We start from the raw sequence: 16,086 nt of genomic DNA, 5'->3' as shown, positions 1-16,086 counted from the left end.
TGCAAGGTCCGAGCCCTAGCCCCAGCTGTGGGCACACGGCTCCAGAGCTCTGGCGAAAGGCATGAAGCCATTTCCCTAGCAAGTTGGAGCACAGACACTCAGCTCCCTACTGACCAGGGGCTAGAGTGGTTCAGCTGAGTGCTCAGTCAGGTTGGGGGTCACTATGATAGAGAACCAGGTCATGTCTCCACACGGAGCCCAATAACCCCCAGGGCAACAGTTGGTGTGGGGCTGGAGATGGGTCAGCCCTAACTCCCAAGGAAACCCTGGCTCTGTCCACACTGAGCAGGAAGAAGACTGCCCAGATCAGTGGAACATCTCAAAGAGGCCAGTGGGGCTGCGTACGGCAGAGGGAGACTCTGGAGGAGCCTGTCTGGGGTGGAATGGCAACGCCCCACTGCTCCCAACCACCAGCCCAAGCAGGGAGCCAACGAGGACCCCATGCCGCCCTCCCACAGGCCTGCTGTGGCGGGTCACTCACGAGAGGGGCACGATGATGAGGAAGGGCCCGTTGATCCGCTTGTGCTCCATGAGGTACGTGATGAGCGCGATGGTCTGGATGGTCTTGCCCAGCCCCATCTCGTCGGCCAGGATGCCGTTCAGGTTGTTGTTGTACAGGGACACCAGCCACTCCAGGCCTTTGATCTGCGGCCAAGGGCAGCTCTCAGGCACTGTCACCCCCCAACCACCAGCACCGCTCTCCACGGCCCCATCCTGATCACGCCTGCAATCCCAGGGGTGCTGTGCCCGAACGTCTCAGGGCTACAGCACAACCCCAAGTTGCACACCTGAGGACACATGCCTGCACCATGTGACACAGCAAATCGGGAGATCTAATGTGCGTACATGTGCATGTGCAGAGGGGCGGGGGGCGGGGTGGGCAGAGATCCTGGAGGTGCAGGAAGTTCTCGGGCAGCTGCTAACTAAAGGCTGGCTGGTCCAGCCCACTGGGCGGCACCGCAGGAGGCCTGGCAATGTGCTTGTCAGGCGTCCAGCCGAGGAAATCCTAGGAGGCAGCTGTGCTCTGTGCACACGGGTCAAGAGTGAGAACCCACTGGACGGCAGTGAGTTTAGTTTATTTGCCTGAGGGGCTACAGAGAGTCCAAGGCTCCCACCACAGAATAACTGGGGCCCTTGTGAGCTTGTAGCCTTTCTGAACTGCAAGCATTATAGGACAGATGGCTCTTTAAGTGGAATATAATCTTTTATGAAGGAAAACTTCAAAATGCTCAGGAGACGGAGGAAAGGAGCTTGGGCCACGTTCTCTATTCAGACCACACTGACCTTTGGAAGTTTCCATGGTTACAACAGTATTGAGAGGCGGGACATGGGGGCGAGGGCCCCAAACAACAATTGGTATGACCTCCTTCGGCTGCAGCTGGGAGCACCCAGAGGCACTCGGGGCGGTGGACCCAGCACCAGAACTGTCTGAGGGCCCAGGTCAGACATCATGGCTGTTCCCAAGAAACAAGGACACGCCGTGTCCTGAGCTGGGTCCTGGGTCCTAGCAAGAACCCTCAGGAGCTGTGTGAATGAGAGGACACACCATGCCTCTCTGATCCTCTCGGTGCCCCACCCTGTCCCGTAAACTGCAAAGGATGACGACAGTGCCTACTTCACGGGGCTTGTTGGCGCATAAGGCACTTCTGCTCTGGCCCACAGCCAGCACCGCGATGCTGACGTGCTGCAGTTTGACAGTCTCCTCTTGGCTCATCTAACAGCTTTAGGATGGGAACCGAGGTGCAGAGCAGGAGACAAAGGAGGGAAGGTGAGTGTGAATCTGTCTAACCGCCAGCCCCATCAAGACTGCCGCCAAGGAATTTGGCCAGCTCCTGCCCCTCCCTCACCTGGTACTGCTTGAGGACACCGTTGACCATCAGCGCTGACTGCTTATCCACTCTCTCAGTGACAGCATGGGCCACGGCATAGTAGGACTGCAGGCCACGAGCAAGGGCCTGTGACACGCCGTATTCGTCGTCGACATCTTGCTTGGCATTCCTGGAAGATGGGACACACAGTTGAGGGCACAGAGCTGGCCAGTGACCACCTTCTCTCAGCACGAGCCACTGTGTAGCGGCGCTTTTGGCCACTGCCCCGGGGTCTGAGCCGGAAAAGACTGTGACAGACAGCTGGACAGCCTGAGGATATGGACAGTGGCCAAGTGCAATCGCAGTGAGGCCTGAGAGTGGACTTCTGAGGGTCTTGGGGGCTTGCTCTGCCTACACACTACAGTAGTGGTGGCCCTGTGTCCTCCCAGGAAGACTAGCTTTGGTCCACCCTGCCTGCAGAGACAACCTGACTCAAACGGAGACACGCACACTGAAGAGTCTCGCCCAGAACCGTCACTCGGGCTTCCGCTACTTTGTGGTCTGACCTGGTGCCCTCGCCCTTTAGAAGTGCCGCTCACACTCTTGGGCAAGACAGCGATGTTTCCCATTGCCAGAGATGCGCGACGGCCTTCACACTGCCCCCAGCAGAGGACTGGCTACACAGCGCCAAGGCAGGCTGGGCAATGGACACTCAGCTCTGAGAGAGAGGGCCAATGCTCTCTCAAGTCACACAAACCTTGTGCAGGTGCTCAAGACAAAGTGCCCACACACAGGAAAGAAATGGCACGGCATGGGGAGAACAGGGCCACCCTGCGGACATGGCAACCAAGGTCACCAACCTAACCGTGGGAGCTGCTGTGAGACCTGTGTGCTCTGTCCACTGTCACCCAGATCACAACCAAAAGTTCAAGAAGCAAAACACGCCTACACGGTGCGCTCGTGAACACCCAGGCTGGTGGGGTGCCCAGCTGCTGCCCGCACACCTGTGCCTCAGAAGCCCTTGGTGAGCAGTGTGAATGTGTCACCTATCTGAAATTCCGATTTTCCTTAAAATTAAATGTTAAGTAAATAAACTGCCTGCTCGCTTTCCCCGCAGCTCTGAGAGCACAGGTCTGCTTAAACCCATCCCCTGCTCGTGGGAGAGATAGAGAGAGATCACAGCTTGGGGACCCTGGCAGGGTGGCTAGGAGTCGGAATTGACTCGGAATCTGGTGTTTGTTTGGCTGCTGCTGCCAGGACCACTTCACAAGCTGCTGCTGAAGGGGACTACATGGAAGGCTCCCTTACTCAATGATGTGCCGGGCGTCCACCTCAGAGACATCATCGCTGTCTGGATCTGGAATCTTCTTCTTCTCCTCCACCACAGGCAGGGTGGGAGGCTGCGCAGGCTGTGGCTGCTCCTCCTCCTCCTCCTACCAAGAGATAAGCCAGGTAACACCACCCTTCCCACAGACATGGTGCTGGGCTCCCCCCAAGAAGGGCTCTCAGAGGTAATGCTCAACAACTCCTGTACCTGCTTCCCATCCCAGACTGCACCATGCCACTCACTGGCATTTTCTCTTATTTGCACCGTCAATTATGCTACTTTTCCTAACTCTCCTGTGTCCCACGGGCTTCTCAGGCCCCCGTGCTGACATGAGAAGACCCACCCTCCTCGTCCTCTTGAACAGCAGGCAGTTGCCACTGACTCTTTGCCTATTCAGGTTGCCTTTGAGTTCATTCTTTGGATCGTCCAGGAATCACACATGTTATAACCAACTTTCAGTGTCTGTTGCTTTGAATTTACTCCAGCTTTCATAGACGGGGCTAGAACATGTAAAATGTATCAAACAACGCTGGTGGTGCGGGGCAGCACAGTTTACTACAAGTGTTTGTGTTTTTAAAAAAAAAATAAATTTGTAAATTGAGTGACTGTTGTGATTCACTCAGGGATTGGTCAGCATGGATTGAGCACATAGTACTGGGATATTACATGATACATTGGCCAAATGAATATATTTCCTAATATTAAATAATCCTAGCATTCCTATAATAATCTTTTTTAAAGAGTAGACCATTTTCTCTATAAGTATTAAAATTAATTTTAAAAAACATCATGATTTAGTATGACAAGCTAGATTCCCATCAAAATCCAGTAGCATTCTCTCAGAAGATGGGAAATGAATTTTAAAGATCATTTGGAATAATATATAGACGGTAATAAACATTTCTGATTTTAAAAGTTTGTGACAGGTACGGCCTTTTTCTAACTAATAACAAAGAGTCTGGAGACTAGCTGGGTCCATTCTTAAGGACTACCACTTCTGAGCTCAGGAAATCAGTCCCCACTGCGCAAGCACGACTGCTTGAAAACCTGTGGGACTCCAGCCAGAAGTAGTGGGAGCCCGTCCCCATCCCTAGATCTGGCAGCTGCGAGATTCTGCTGGGCAGAGCAGGCCTTGAGGTCTAGCCGTGGGCTCAGAGGGGCTGACTCGTTTTGCAGTGGTATCTGGGAGGGGAAGGAAGAAGAGACGAGGAAGGGTCCAGAAGACAGTCAAAGCTGGCAGAGTCATGCCAGCCGCCGGGACGTGCCATGGGTCCTTCCCTCAGCAGAAGATAGGGCCTTCACTAGACCAGCACTAAGGGCCTGAAGTAAAAAGGGCCAACCCTAGGAGCCAGGAGACTCAACATAAAAACAAGAATCAGAGATGAAAGAGTCCAGAGATTTAGCCCAAGGAAATTACTAAACAAGCAACACCCCTTGCCCCAATCAGGATCCAGAGTAAGAAGAAACTGACTACCCTATTTCAAGACAAGCAAATATGAGCAGAGGACACAAACTCAGGAGAAAGAACAGTCAATCAGACCTGTTTCCTACAAAGGTCAAATTTAACACGCACAGTCTCCAAAAGAGCTGCTACCATCAGTATGTTGGGAGCGACTACAAACACGTACAGTGGAATAAGGAAGACAAGTTTCAGCACAGGGTGAACAATGAATCCACAGCAGACTCTCAGTAAGGCCACAGAACTGTGAATGTCCCAAACCTGACTGAAAACAACACAAAACCACCTTGTAGGATTGAATTCTGTCTCCACAGCATATGTTACAAACCCTAATACATAAGACCACATCCAAGTAGGCTGTAATTCCACCTTATCACTTCATATCTGAGTGGTGAAAGGAACTGATTAGGTACAGAAGCAAGCAAGCACTAATGGGGAAAAGACAGATGCCTCGAGGAGACCGCCCACAAGGCGGAGGAGGATGCTAAAACTGTTGCGACAAAGATTTCTCTCTCTGAAGATCATCTTTCCCTGGAGTCAGCACCCTAAATTCTGACTGCTAACTTCTAAGAAGACCAAATAATGCATTTTAATTGTGGTGCTGGTGAAGGATATTCAAAGCACCATGGACTTCCAAAAGGACAACCATTTGTCTTGAAAGAAGCACAACCAGAGTGCTTAGTAGCAAGGATGGTGAGCCTTCCTCTCAGACCTCAGACATGTGATCAGGAGAGACCAGTCCCTGGACAAGGCCATCGTGCTTGGTAAAGCAGAAGGGCAGTGGCAAAGAGAAAGATTCTCAGAAGGTGGTTTCACACGGTTGCTGCAAAACTGGGCTCACACATAACGAGGCAGTGTTTCGTTCCGCTGCACCCAGCGTGCTGCGAGTGGGACTCACTCAACAACCACACCACCTCCTAAAGTGAGACTAGGTGACTGTTCGTTACAGAAAACCAGCCATGGTACTCACTGACAACAGCACTAAGACAGTACCTGTCTGGAAGGCTGAAGCAAGGAGAAGAAATACACATAAGACAGAACAGCAGGGAGAATAAATGCAGAGAGACAACTTCAGTCAAACTTCAAAGCCAAGAGTAGAGATAAAATCATGGAAGCAGAGACATCACATCCAGAGGAGCTAAGTTCCCATCTGAAACAAGAGGCAGCAGAATGAGAGCGTCTAAGGGCTGAGAGAGAAAAAAGACAAACTGTCAACCAAGAAATTTTATGGCCAGTTAAGCTAAACTTCCAAAATGAAGGTTAAATTAATACCCCCCCAACCAACACAGAGAGTTTGTTGCATGCAGAAAAAGGTAAGAAAAAAAGGGTGATCTATCCTAACCCAGTGGGCTTTCTTGCAGGCATCCAAGGGTAGTTGAACCTAGAAATCAGTACTGTCACAGGTCACGTCAACAGAACAAAGGAAAGGAAGCCAAGAGATGCCCACAATGAGGAAAGACACCGGGACAAGCCAATCCCTGTCATGTCACAAACACGCCACCACGAGAAAATCCCTTAATATGAAAACCCACAGTTCACCCAGTACTAAATGGAGAAAGACGCAAAGCTTTCCCATGAAATCAAAAAGAAGGCAAGGACGCCCATTTTCACCCCTGCCATCCAACAGTGTCCTCCAAGTCTTAGCCACAGCCACGAGGCAATTAGGAAAGGAAGAAGCTAATTACCTCTATTTGAGGTCTCAGGGGCTGGGCCCAATCCCAACTACGTGGACAGCTGCCCCTCCCTGCAGAAGAATTCACTTCAGAGGACAGCACTGAAACGCAGGGAGAGGGGCATGTCTGATCAGAGCACACGGGAGCAAATGAAGCGGGAGGAGGAGAGTGGAGGACATCCTGGCCCACCAAGCCTTGAGGACGATATCCCTGCTCAGAGCAGCCAATGCAGAGAGACCACATGGTCAGCCCCACTACGAGACACGACATCCCTTACTGACCCACAGCCCTACAGGGGACACTAGAGACACAGTACAGGAATTGTGCCGGATCTGACCCCACCACACCAAGGCAAAACACTAAGGGTGTACAATAGCTAGGGGAGCAGGGCAAGAAAGTCCTGAGGGGAAACCAAAAAGAGACTTTGGGGCCAGGGCATGGAACCCTATCAGATTCAACTGGAAAAAAACAAACAAAACAAAACGCCTGAAGTACTCCGTCAATGCAACACGTTGCTCTATTAAACTGGCATTCCATGATGCTCATCTTCCCAACACGATGGCTGGACAAAGAGGGTCTATAAGCAAATGTGGTGAAGAAACCTGATGGTGCCCAGGTAACAAAAGATAGTGTCTGGGGTCTTACAGGATTAAAGATAAACAATCGGCCATCTAGCTGAGAAGAAACAAAGCCCACATGGAAGAAGCACACCAACATGTGTGATCACAAGGTGTCAATAGGATCAGGCATCAAAGAACAAAAAATTGTTCTTTGTGAATGGGGGAGGGGGGAGTGCGGAATGGAGACTAAAAACCCATCTGTAGGAAACTGGACGTCCCCTTACAGAAGGGTCGTGGGGAGAAAACAGGCCAGTCAGGGTGCAATATAGCAACAATGAAATATACAACTTTACTCTAGTTCTTTAATGCTTCCCTCCCCCACCAACCTCTCCTACAGCACCTTGATACCAATTCTACCATACAAAACCGGCTCCACTAGAGGATTTACACTGGTACAGATAAGAAATGGAAACACAAGGAATCCAGGGTAGATAAATCCCTCAGGACCAATAATGAGAGTAGCGATACCAGGAGGGTAAAGGGAAGGAGGGGTAGAAAGGGGGAACCAGAGAGCTGATACAGGGCTCAAGTCAAAAGCAAATGTTTTGAGAATGATGAGGGCAACAAATGTACAAATGTGCTTTACACAAAGGGATGTATGTTTGGATTGTGCTAAGAGTTGTACAAGCCCCAATAAAATGATTAGAGAGAAAGAGAGAGCATGGATAGGAGCTGATCCCAAGGGCTCAAATAGAAAGTAAATGTTTAGAAAATGATGATGGCAACGTATATACAAATTGCCAATACAATCAATGTATGGAATTTTAAAAAATCATTTTATTAGGGGCTCATACAACTCTTATCACAATCCATACATTCATCCATTGTGTAAAGCACATTTGTACATTAATTGCCCTCATCATTCTCAAAACATTTGCTCAACACTTAAGCCCCTGGCATCAGCTCCTCATTTTCCCGCCTCCCCCTCCCCTCATGAGCCCTTGATAATTTATAAATTATTATTTTGTCACATCTTTCCCTGTCTGACGTCTCCCTTCACCCACTTTTCTGTTGTCCAAACCCCAGGGAGAAGGTCACATGTAGATCCTTGCAATCGGTTCCCCTTTAAAACCTACCCTCCCTCTACATTCCCAGTATCGCCACTCACACCACTGGTCCTGAAGGGATCATCAGCCCTGGGTTCCTGAGTTTCCAGCTCCTATCTGTACCAGTGTACATCCTCTGGTCTAGCCAGACTTGTAAGGTAGAGTTGGGATCATGATAGTGAGGGGTTGGGGGGGAGGAACCATTTAGGAACTAGAGGAAAGTTTTATGTTTCATTGTTGCTTCATCGCACCCTGTCTTGTCTCCTCCCTGAGACCCTTCCGTAAGGGGATGTCCAGTGGCCTACAAATTGGCTTTTAGTCTCCACTCCGCACTCCCCACCTCATTCACTATGGTAAGATTTTTTTGTTCTGATGATGCCTGATACCTGATCTCTTTAACACCTCGTGATCGCACAGGCTGGTGTGCTTCTTCCATGTGGGTTTTGTTGCTTCTGAGCTAAATGGCTGCTTATTTACCTTCAAGCCTTTAAGACCTCAGACGCTATAGCTTTTGATAGCCGGGCACCATCAGCTTTCTTCACCACATTTGCTTGTTCACCCTCTTTGTCTTCAGCGGTTGTGTTAAGTTGTACGAGCCCCCAATAAAATTATTTTTAAAAGAAAAAAAACACAGAAATTTGGACATTGAATAATAATAAGAATTGACACATTTGAAGAATGGGTAGCTCACCTAGCAGTCAACATTCTGAGATGGGAGGGAAGAATGGGGTAGGGACTTAGCAGCTTACACATGGAGTTTCTCTTGCTAGTCTCCTCAGCACATTTGTACACATGTCGCCATCATCATTCTCAAAGCACTTTCTTTCTACTTGAGCCCTTGATATCAACTCATGCTCCCCCCTCCTGCACCCTCCCTCCATCATGAACCCTTGATAAGTTATAGATTATTATTTTCATATCTTACATCATCTTCTGTCTCCCTTCACCCACTTTTCTGTTGTTTATCCCCCTGGGAGAGGGTATTATGTTGATTCCCCATTTCTCCCCCCACCTTCCCCTTATTCCCCTGGTATCTCTGTTCTCATTGTTGGTCCTGGTATTTATCTATCCTGGATTCCCTGTGTTGTGGGCTCTTATCTGTAGCAGTGTACATGTTCTGGACTACTCTGATTTGTAAGGTAGAATGGAGGTCATGATAGTGCGGAAAAGGAAGCATTAAAGAACTAGAGGAAAGTTGTATGTTTCATTGGTGCTACACTACACCCTGACTGGCTTGTCTCTTCCTTGTGACCCTTCTGTAAGGGGATGTCTAGTTGTCTACAGATGGGCTTTGGGTCTCCATTCAATGCACCCCCACTCTACCCCATTCACATTGATATATTTTGTTCTGGATCTTAGATGCCTGATACCTGATCCCATTGATACTGCATGATCACACAGGCTGGTGTGCTTCTTCTATGTGGGCTTTGTTGCTTCTCAGCTACATGGCCACTTGTTTATCTTCAAGCCTTTAAGACACCAGATGCTCTATCTTTTGATAGCTGGGCACAATCAGCTTTCTTTACTACATTTGCTTATGTACCCGCTTTGTCCTGAGTGATCATGTCGGGAAGGTGAGCATCACAGAATGCCAGATTATTAGAACAAAGTGTTCTTATGTTGAGAGATTACCGTATATACTTGTGTATAAGCCGAGTTTTTCAGCACAAAAAATGTGCTGAAACTGGGGTTCGGCTTATGCATGGGTGAGTGGTATCCCAGCAAGGTGTAACATCTCGCTGGGACCCCCGAGGTAACGGGACGAGCGCCCGTTATCTCGCAGGTGACTGCTGTTTCTTCACTGTTCATTCAAAACCCTGCTGACACTGCAGGGCTTCGAACGCTTGTTTACTCACATCTAACCAATCAGAGCCATCCTATGACGTGAATCTTTGAAAAGCCTTTTAAAGACTGCGTGCGAAGGATGTGGCATGAATGGATGTCATCTGGTCAAGCCCGACTAACAAAAGGAGGAAATCTCATGAAGCCTGACGTAGAGTTAATAGCAAAGTGGGTTCGAGATGCCTTGGAAGACATTCCAGAAATGTAGTATTAGTAGTGCTATGGATGGCAGTGAAGACTGTGATTTGTATGAAAATGACAGCAGTGATGGTGATGATGGCAATCTCAATGAGGACAGCGTCTATGATGACCTCACACCAGCTGAAGCTCTGCATTGGGATACGGATGATGAGAAGGATTCCAGTTTTGAAGGATTTTAACTCTTTACATTTTAGCTTGGTTGCTGATTGAGCTCAGGGAACAGTAATCTTTTTTTTTTCATTAAAAAAATCATTTTATTGGGGCTCATACAACTCTTATCACAATCCATACATACATCAATTGTATAAAGCACATTTGTACATTCATTACCCTCATCATTCTCAAAACATTTGCTCTCCACTTAAGCCCCTGGCATCAGGGGAACAGTAATCTTAAGGTATCATTGTCGATACCTTGTTTTTGTTGAACCTATTTTCCACTTACTGTGCTGGTTTACTAATGTTAAATGACTTGCTCTCCTTTTATTTATTTTTTTATTTAAAATAAATATTTAAATACATTACCCCACTGATGTCTCAATTTTTAGTAATTTTCTTTTCTTTTTTTTTATTATTGAAACTCACCAAAAGTTTCTGCATTTTCCACCCTAGGCTTATACTCGAGTCAATCAGTTTTTCTGGTTTCCCAGGTAATAATTAGGTACCTCAGCTTATACTAGGGTCGGCTTATATTCGAGTATATACGGTAATTAAAAGTTACATTAAAATTGTGGTAAATTCTCAAATGCTTAAAATGAAAACACGCTTATAAATACGCTGGTAGAGATAGGAGCTGGAAACACATAGAATCCAGAACAGATAAACCCCTCAGGACCAATAATTAGAGTAGCGAGACCAGGAGGGTAAGAGGAACGATGGGGGAGAAAGGAGAAACTGATCACAATGATCTACATATAACCTTCCCTGGGGACACACAACAGAAAAGTGGGTGAAGGGAGACATCAGACAGTGTAAGACATGAAAAACCAGTAATAATTTATAAATTATCAAGGGTTCATGAGGGAGTTAGTGTGGGGGAAGGAGGGTAAAAATGAGGAGCTGATACCAAGGGCTCAGTTAGAAAGAAACTGTTTTGAGAATAATGATGGTAACAAATGTACAAATGTGCTTGACACATGGATGTATGTATGTATTGTGATAAGAGTTGCACGAGCCCCGATAAAATGATCTTTAAAAAAATTTTTTGGTACATTCTCAAATGCTTAAAATGAAACAACATGCTTACAAATAATCTATACATATTACAAAGTACTCTGGATGAAACAAAAACAAATGTATCCAAAATTAGCAATATGCAGCTTGAGCAATGCCAAAGGAAAATTTTTAGTTTTAAACACCTACGTCAGGAAAAGAAGATCAAGCCAATAGGCTAGACAAAGACTGAACAAGAAAAAAAGGTTAATGACCAAATTTCCAAAAATATTTCCAATAAAGAGACATTACTATAAACCGTATGAAAATTACAAGCTAGCCTGGGGCTGCAATAACAACTTGATTACAGCTATCCAGAGAGCAGAGGTGACAATCCCTCAAAAGATACAAATCACTAAAATTGACGCAAAAATGAAGGAAAAACACATGAAGGCTTATGACAATTGGATTTGTAATTAAAACTCTCCACAAAGAGAGAGCGACAAGTGTTGGAGGGGCTGTGGTGAAGAAGGAACCCTCCTCCACTGCTGGTGGTCGTGTAGATTTGTACAGCCACTGTGGAAAGCAATCTGGCGATACTTAAAGGAAATGGAAATTGATCTACCTTATGACCCAGCGATCCCTCTACTGGGCATATACTCGGTGGAAGCAACAAATAAAACACGACCAGTCATAAAAAATAAAAAAAAAAAACTCTCCACAAAGAAAAGGCTCAAATCTAGGCAGTTAGTTTCACTGGTAAGCTCTATCAAATACTCAAAAGATATCTTTCACAAACTTTTTTGAAAAACAGGGGAGGAACCATTTCCCAATCTATTCTATGAGGCCAACATTAACCCAAGGCTATAGCCATAGCCAGGTTTTACAAAATCACTATAAAGGCTTTAAAAAAAACTCGCATGATCATCTTAGGGGACAGTTAGTTATACCAAAAAGTGTAAGATAAAATCTAGCACCCAGGAGAGTGGAGGGTGAGTGGATTGGAAAGGGGCAACTGATTACAAGGATCCACATGTGACCTCCTCCCTGGGAGAGGGACAGCAGAGAAGGGGGGAAGGGAGACTCCGGATAGGGCAAGATATGACAAAATAACGATGTATAAATTACCAAGGGCACATGAGGGAGGGGGGAAAGGGGAGGGAGGAGGGGAAAAAAAAGAGGACCTGATGCAAGGGGCTTAAGTGGAGAGCAAATGCCTTGAGAATGATTGGGGCAGGGAATGTATGGATGTGCTTTATACAATTGATGTATGTATATGTATGGATTGTGATAAGAGTTGTATGAGTCCCTAATAAAATGTAAAAAAAGAAAAATAAAGTAGAAAATATATTTTTTTAAAAATCTAGCACCTGTTCATGATAAAAAATTCTCAACACATTCTAGAAATGCAAAACAACACACTCAACCTGATAAAGAACAGCTACAAAAAGTCTGCAGCTAATATCTCGCAATGGCGCACTCATTACAGGTAAGATCAGAAATAAGACAGGGTGTGCGCACTCACAACTCTACGCAACTTTGTGTAATGAAGGATTACAACAAAAAATTCTCAAAATAAATAAATAAATTTGATAACAAAAAAAGCTCACTGCCATCAAGTCAACCCTGGGGACCCTATAGGACTAGGCAAAAGTGCCCGAGGGTCTCCAAGTCTATAACTACTCCTGATGAGAGTAGAAGGCCTTGTCTTTCTCCCGTGAAGTGGCTGGTGACTGTGGTCAGCGGCCCAGCACATAGCTCACTGAGCCACCAGGGATGGTGGGCGAGGGACATCATCAGGGGCCAACACTGAGGGTCTAAGCGTAGGCCCTTAGACCACACACACAAATCAACTCAACAAGGACTGAAGTCTTTCCTAAGCACAAAAGCTTCTATTGTAAAACTTCTAGCAGTGGTTTTCAACCTTCCTCACGCCGGGACCCTTTCATAAAGTTGCTCATGTTGTGGTGACCCCCCAACTATAAAATTATTTTCGTTGCTACTTCATCACTGTCATTTTGCTACTGTTATGAATCGGGCGACCCCTGCAAAAGGGTTGTTCGACTCCAGAGGGGTAGTGACCCTCAGGTTGAGAACTGCTGTTCCGGATGAACCTTAAGAAAAAAACAACTTTTTATGACCTTGGGTTAGGTAAACAGTCTGACACCCAAAGTAAAATCCACAAAAGAAAAAATGTGGTAATTGCACATCATCAAAATTACAAATTTCTCCTCTTGAAAACAAAAAACAGGCAGGGAGAAGATATTTGCAAATTATCTCTCTGATCAGGCTCGTGTACCTACAATTTCATAATAAGATGACAAAAAAAATCCTCAATATAAAAATGGGTGAAAATGTGAATAGACTTGCATCACATAAGGTGTACAAATGTCATATACGCACTAGAAGGTGCTCTGCACCACAAGTGACCAGGAAAATGCAGATAAGATCCCAACGAGGTGCCGCATCCACGTCCACTTGAATGGCCACAATCAAAAGGGAGGATGTGGAGTAACTGGAACCCATGAAACTCACGGGACAGCCAATTTGGAAAACAATTTGGCAGGTTTTGGGGGGTTTTTTTGTTTTAAGTTCAACAAAAACTTACCATACGACCCAGAAATTCCACTCCTAGGTTTCTACCCGAGAGAAATGAAAAAACCCACGTCCACACAAATGTGCACAGGTATGGAATGTTCACAGCATCACTGTTCGTCACTGCCCAAGGATGGAGGCACCATGAATGTCCATCGACTACTGAATGGATAACCAAATCTGGCATAGCCTTACACTGGAACACAGCTCAGCATAAAAAAGAACGAATTCCCAAGACGCGTCACACCATGGACGAAACTCCAAAACACTGTGCTGCACGAGAGAAGCTGGACACAAAGACTACATGTGGCTTGGCTCCCAGCAAAGGCAACTCAGAGACAGAAGTGGACTGGGGCTGCGGGGGGGGGGGGAAACTAACTAGCTCAAACAGGAGGGCGCTTTGTGGGGCGATGCACCGGTTCTAAAGCTGGCATGTGAGGATCGTTGCACAAATTACTAAAAGTCTTCACGTTACACACTTACGAGTCCATCTCACGCTATCACTGCCATCGAGGCAGTGCCGACTCGTGGCGACCCTACAGGACATGCAGAACTGCAGGTGGGTTCCGAGACCGTCATTCTTAACTGAAGTAGAACGTCTCATCTTTCTCCCACACTATGGCTGGTGGTTTTGAACTGCCGACCTGTGGGTGGCAGCCCGATACACAGCTTGCTGTATCACCCCCACGCCACTCCATCATTCCCATAGAACGGGAATTACACTTCAGTAATCATGCCGCACAGTAACACCGTTAGAAAGTTACAACCACATGGTTCCCAGCTTTATGAAACACTTGAATATCATACTGGCTCTGTCCCTTTCATCCTTATTAAGGGAACTATAATTAGCCACTAATCTTTTGAAAGCAAGAATGTCTTTTTTCTGTTAAATTCCCCTCTCCCCGCAAAAACAAACAAACAAACAACACAAACACCTAGGTTAGCATTATCAGGTTGCCACAAGAAACTAAACTGGTGGTCCTCGCACTCAAATAGCTTCAAAAACGAATAAACTTTATTTTTAACATATCAGAAGTCAACGGGTACGGGAAGATTCAACAGTATGCAAGTTGGCTTACTACTCTGAGGGGGAAAGTTAGTGCTCCACCTCACAGCTGGAGCCAACAAAATCCCAGACAACCTAAGGAGGGTCACGCAAAAATGAAACAGGGGCAGGGTACAGGTAGGCAAGTCCAAAGCAAGGCAGAGGTGATCACTGAGCTGGCTTCAAGCGAAGGTTAAGTATTTATCAAACCCTTAAAAGTCCTAGTTCAAAACCACCAGCAGTGGGAAAATGAAGCAAGCCGGTCACAGAAGGGATGTGAATGGTCCGTGGCCCCTGAGAAATGCTCCACCTTGAGAGCCATCCAAGACTTATAAGAGCAGCGCGCGCACACACACACCCAGGAGGTTAAGTGGGTACAACAGCTCAGGCCCTCTGAGACCCTTTCCCAGGAGAGCAACCAGGATGGAGATGGGAAGCAGGTCTGCCCAGAGCTCCTAAGTCAAGCCCATGAAAAGCCAGAAGGAACCTTCCTGCAGGTGTGATTACATGGACTGGAAGACACACACAATCAATGCAGCCACGTAGCCATTTCCAAAGAATGGGCACACATGAACATGGGCTACAACGAGTTACAGAAGAATTCCACACACAGGCTGCTTCCTACCAATGGTTGGGAAGGAGGAGCCTACTCGAGCCTACAGAAATGTGTTTAGTGTACACTTGGCTCAGTTAAAATGGAAATAGTCACATGGGGTTAGTCCCTACCCGACTGGATGGGACAACATCTTTTACACCCAGGCCTGGACCAAGGCTGCACACCCTGTCCCTTCGGGAGAGGGTCTCAGCGGCCAGGGTGAAGCACACATAGGCAACAGTCACCACGCAGGACACTCGGGCCCGGCTTACCTCTTCCTCTTCTTCAGAACCGCTCTCCTCACTGTCAGACCGTGGCGCTACTTCATACCTAGAAAACATGCCCGTCAGACCACACACGAGGCACTGCCCCTGCAATGGGCCCGCACTCCTGGCCACCACTGGCCCGCTCCCACTCACCCAGGGTTCATTTCCAGCCAGGCCTCCAGCTGCCCTGCTTTGGGGGCATCTGTGCCCGTGAGGATCTTCCCGCTCTCCACGTGGATCACTTTCACTGGCAGGTCACTCATCTGGCTGGTCTCATCCAGAGGCTGAAAAAGAACCCCAACGGATCCAGTCAAGAACAGGGTGATTCAGGGCCAACTGATGGTGAGCTCGCCTGCCTTCACGGCCAGAAGACAGCCCCGACACAGCCCCAGTGGCGGTGACCGGCTTCACAGTGGGGAAGCATTAACGGCTCCATGAGGAGAAAGTGGGGCAATTGG

The 16,086-nt window shown here is 47.2% G+C and overlaps 1 protein-coding gene across 8 annotated transcripts in view; it reads right to left on the bottom strand.

Annotated features, from left to right (window-relative positions):
• The window catches only part of SMARCA4 (SWI/SNF related BAF chromatin remodeling complex subunit ATPase 4), an 80,598-nt gene that overhangs the window by 39,259 nt on the left and 25,253 nt on the right, over positions 1–16,086 (bottom strand). For all 8 annotated transcript variants that reach the window (XM_075547171.1, XM_075547165.1, XM_075547156.1 and 5 more), the window contains exons 12-16: positions 15,782–15,912; positions 15,635–15,692; positions 3,117–3,241; positions 1,848–1,998; positions 482–645 (exon numbers count right to left, since the gene is read on the bottom strand). In XM_075547171.1, coding sequence (XP_075403286.1) covers positions 482–645; positions 1,848–1,998; positions 3,117–3,241; positions 15,635–15,692; positions 15,782–15,912 — 629 coding nt within the window. The remainder of the gene's footprint in view (positions 1–481; positions 646–1,847; positions 1,999–3,116; positions 3,242–15,634; positions 15,693–15,781; positions 15,913–16,086) is intronic.

This window comes from Tenrec ecaudatus, chromosome 1 (genome assembly GCF_050624435.1).
Source record: "Tenrec ecaudatus isolate mTenEca1 chromosome 1, mTenEca1.hap1, whole genome shotgun sequence".
Taxonomy (NCBI): Eukaryota; Metazoa; Chordata; class Mammalia; order Afrosoricida; family Tenrecidae; genus Tenrec; species Tenrec ecaudatus.
Note: the sequence above shows the minus strand (reverse complement) of the source record. Positions and strands in the feature narration are given on the sequence as shown.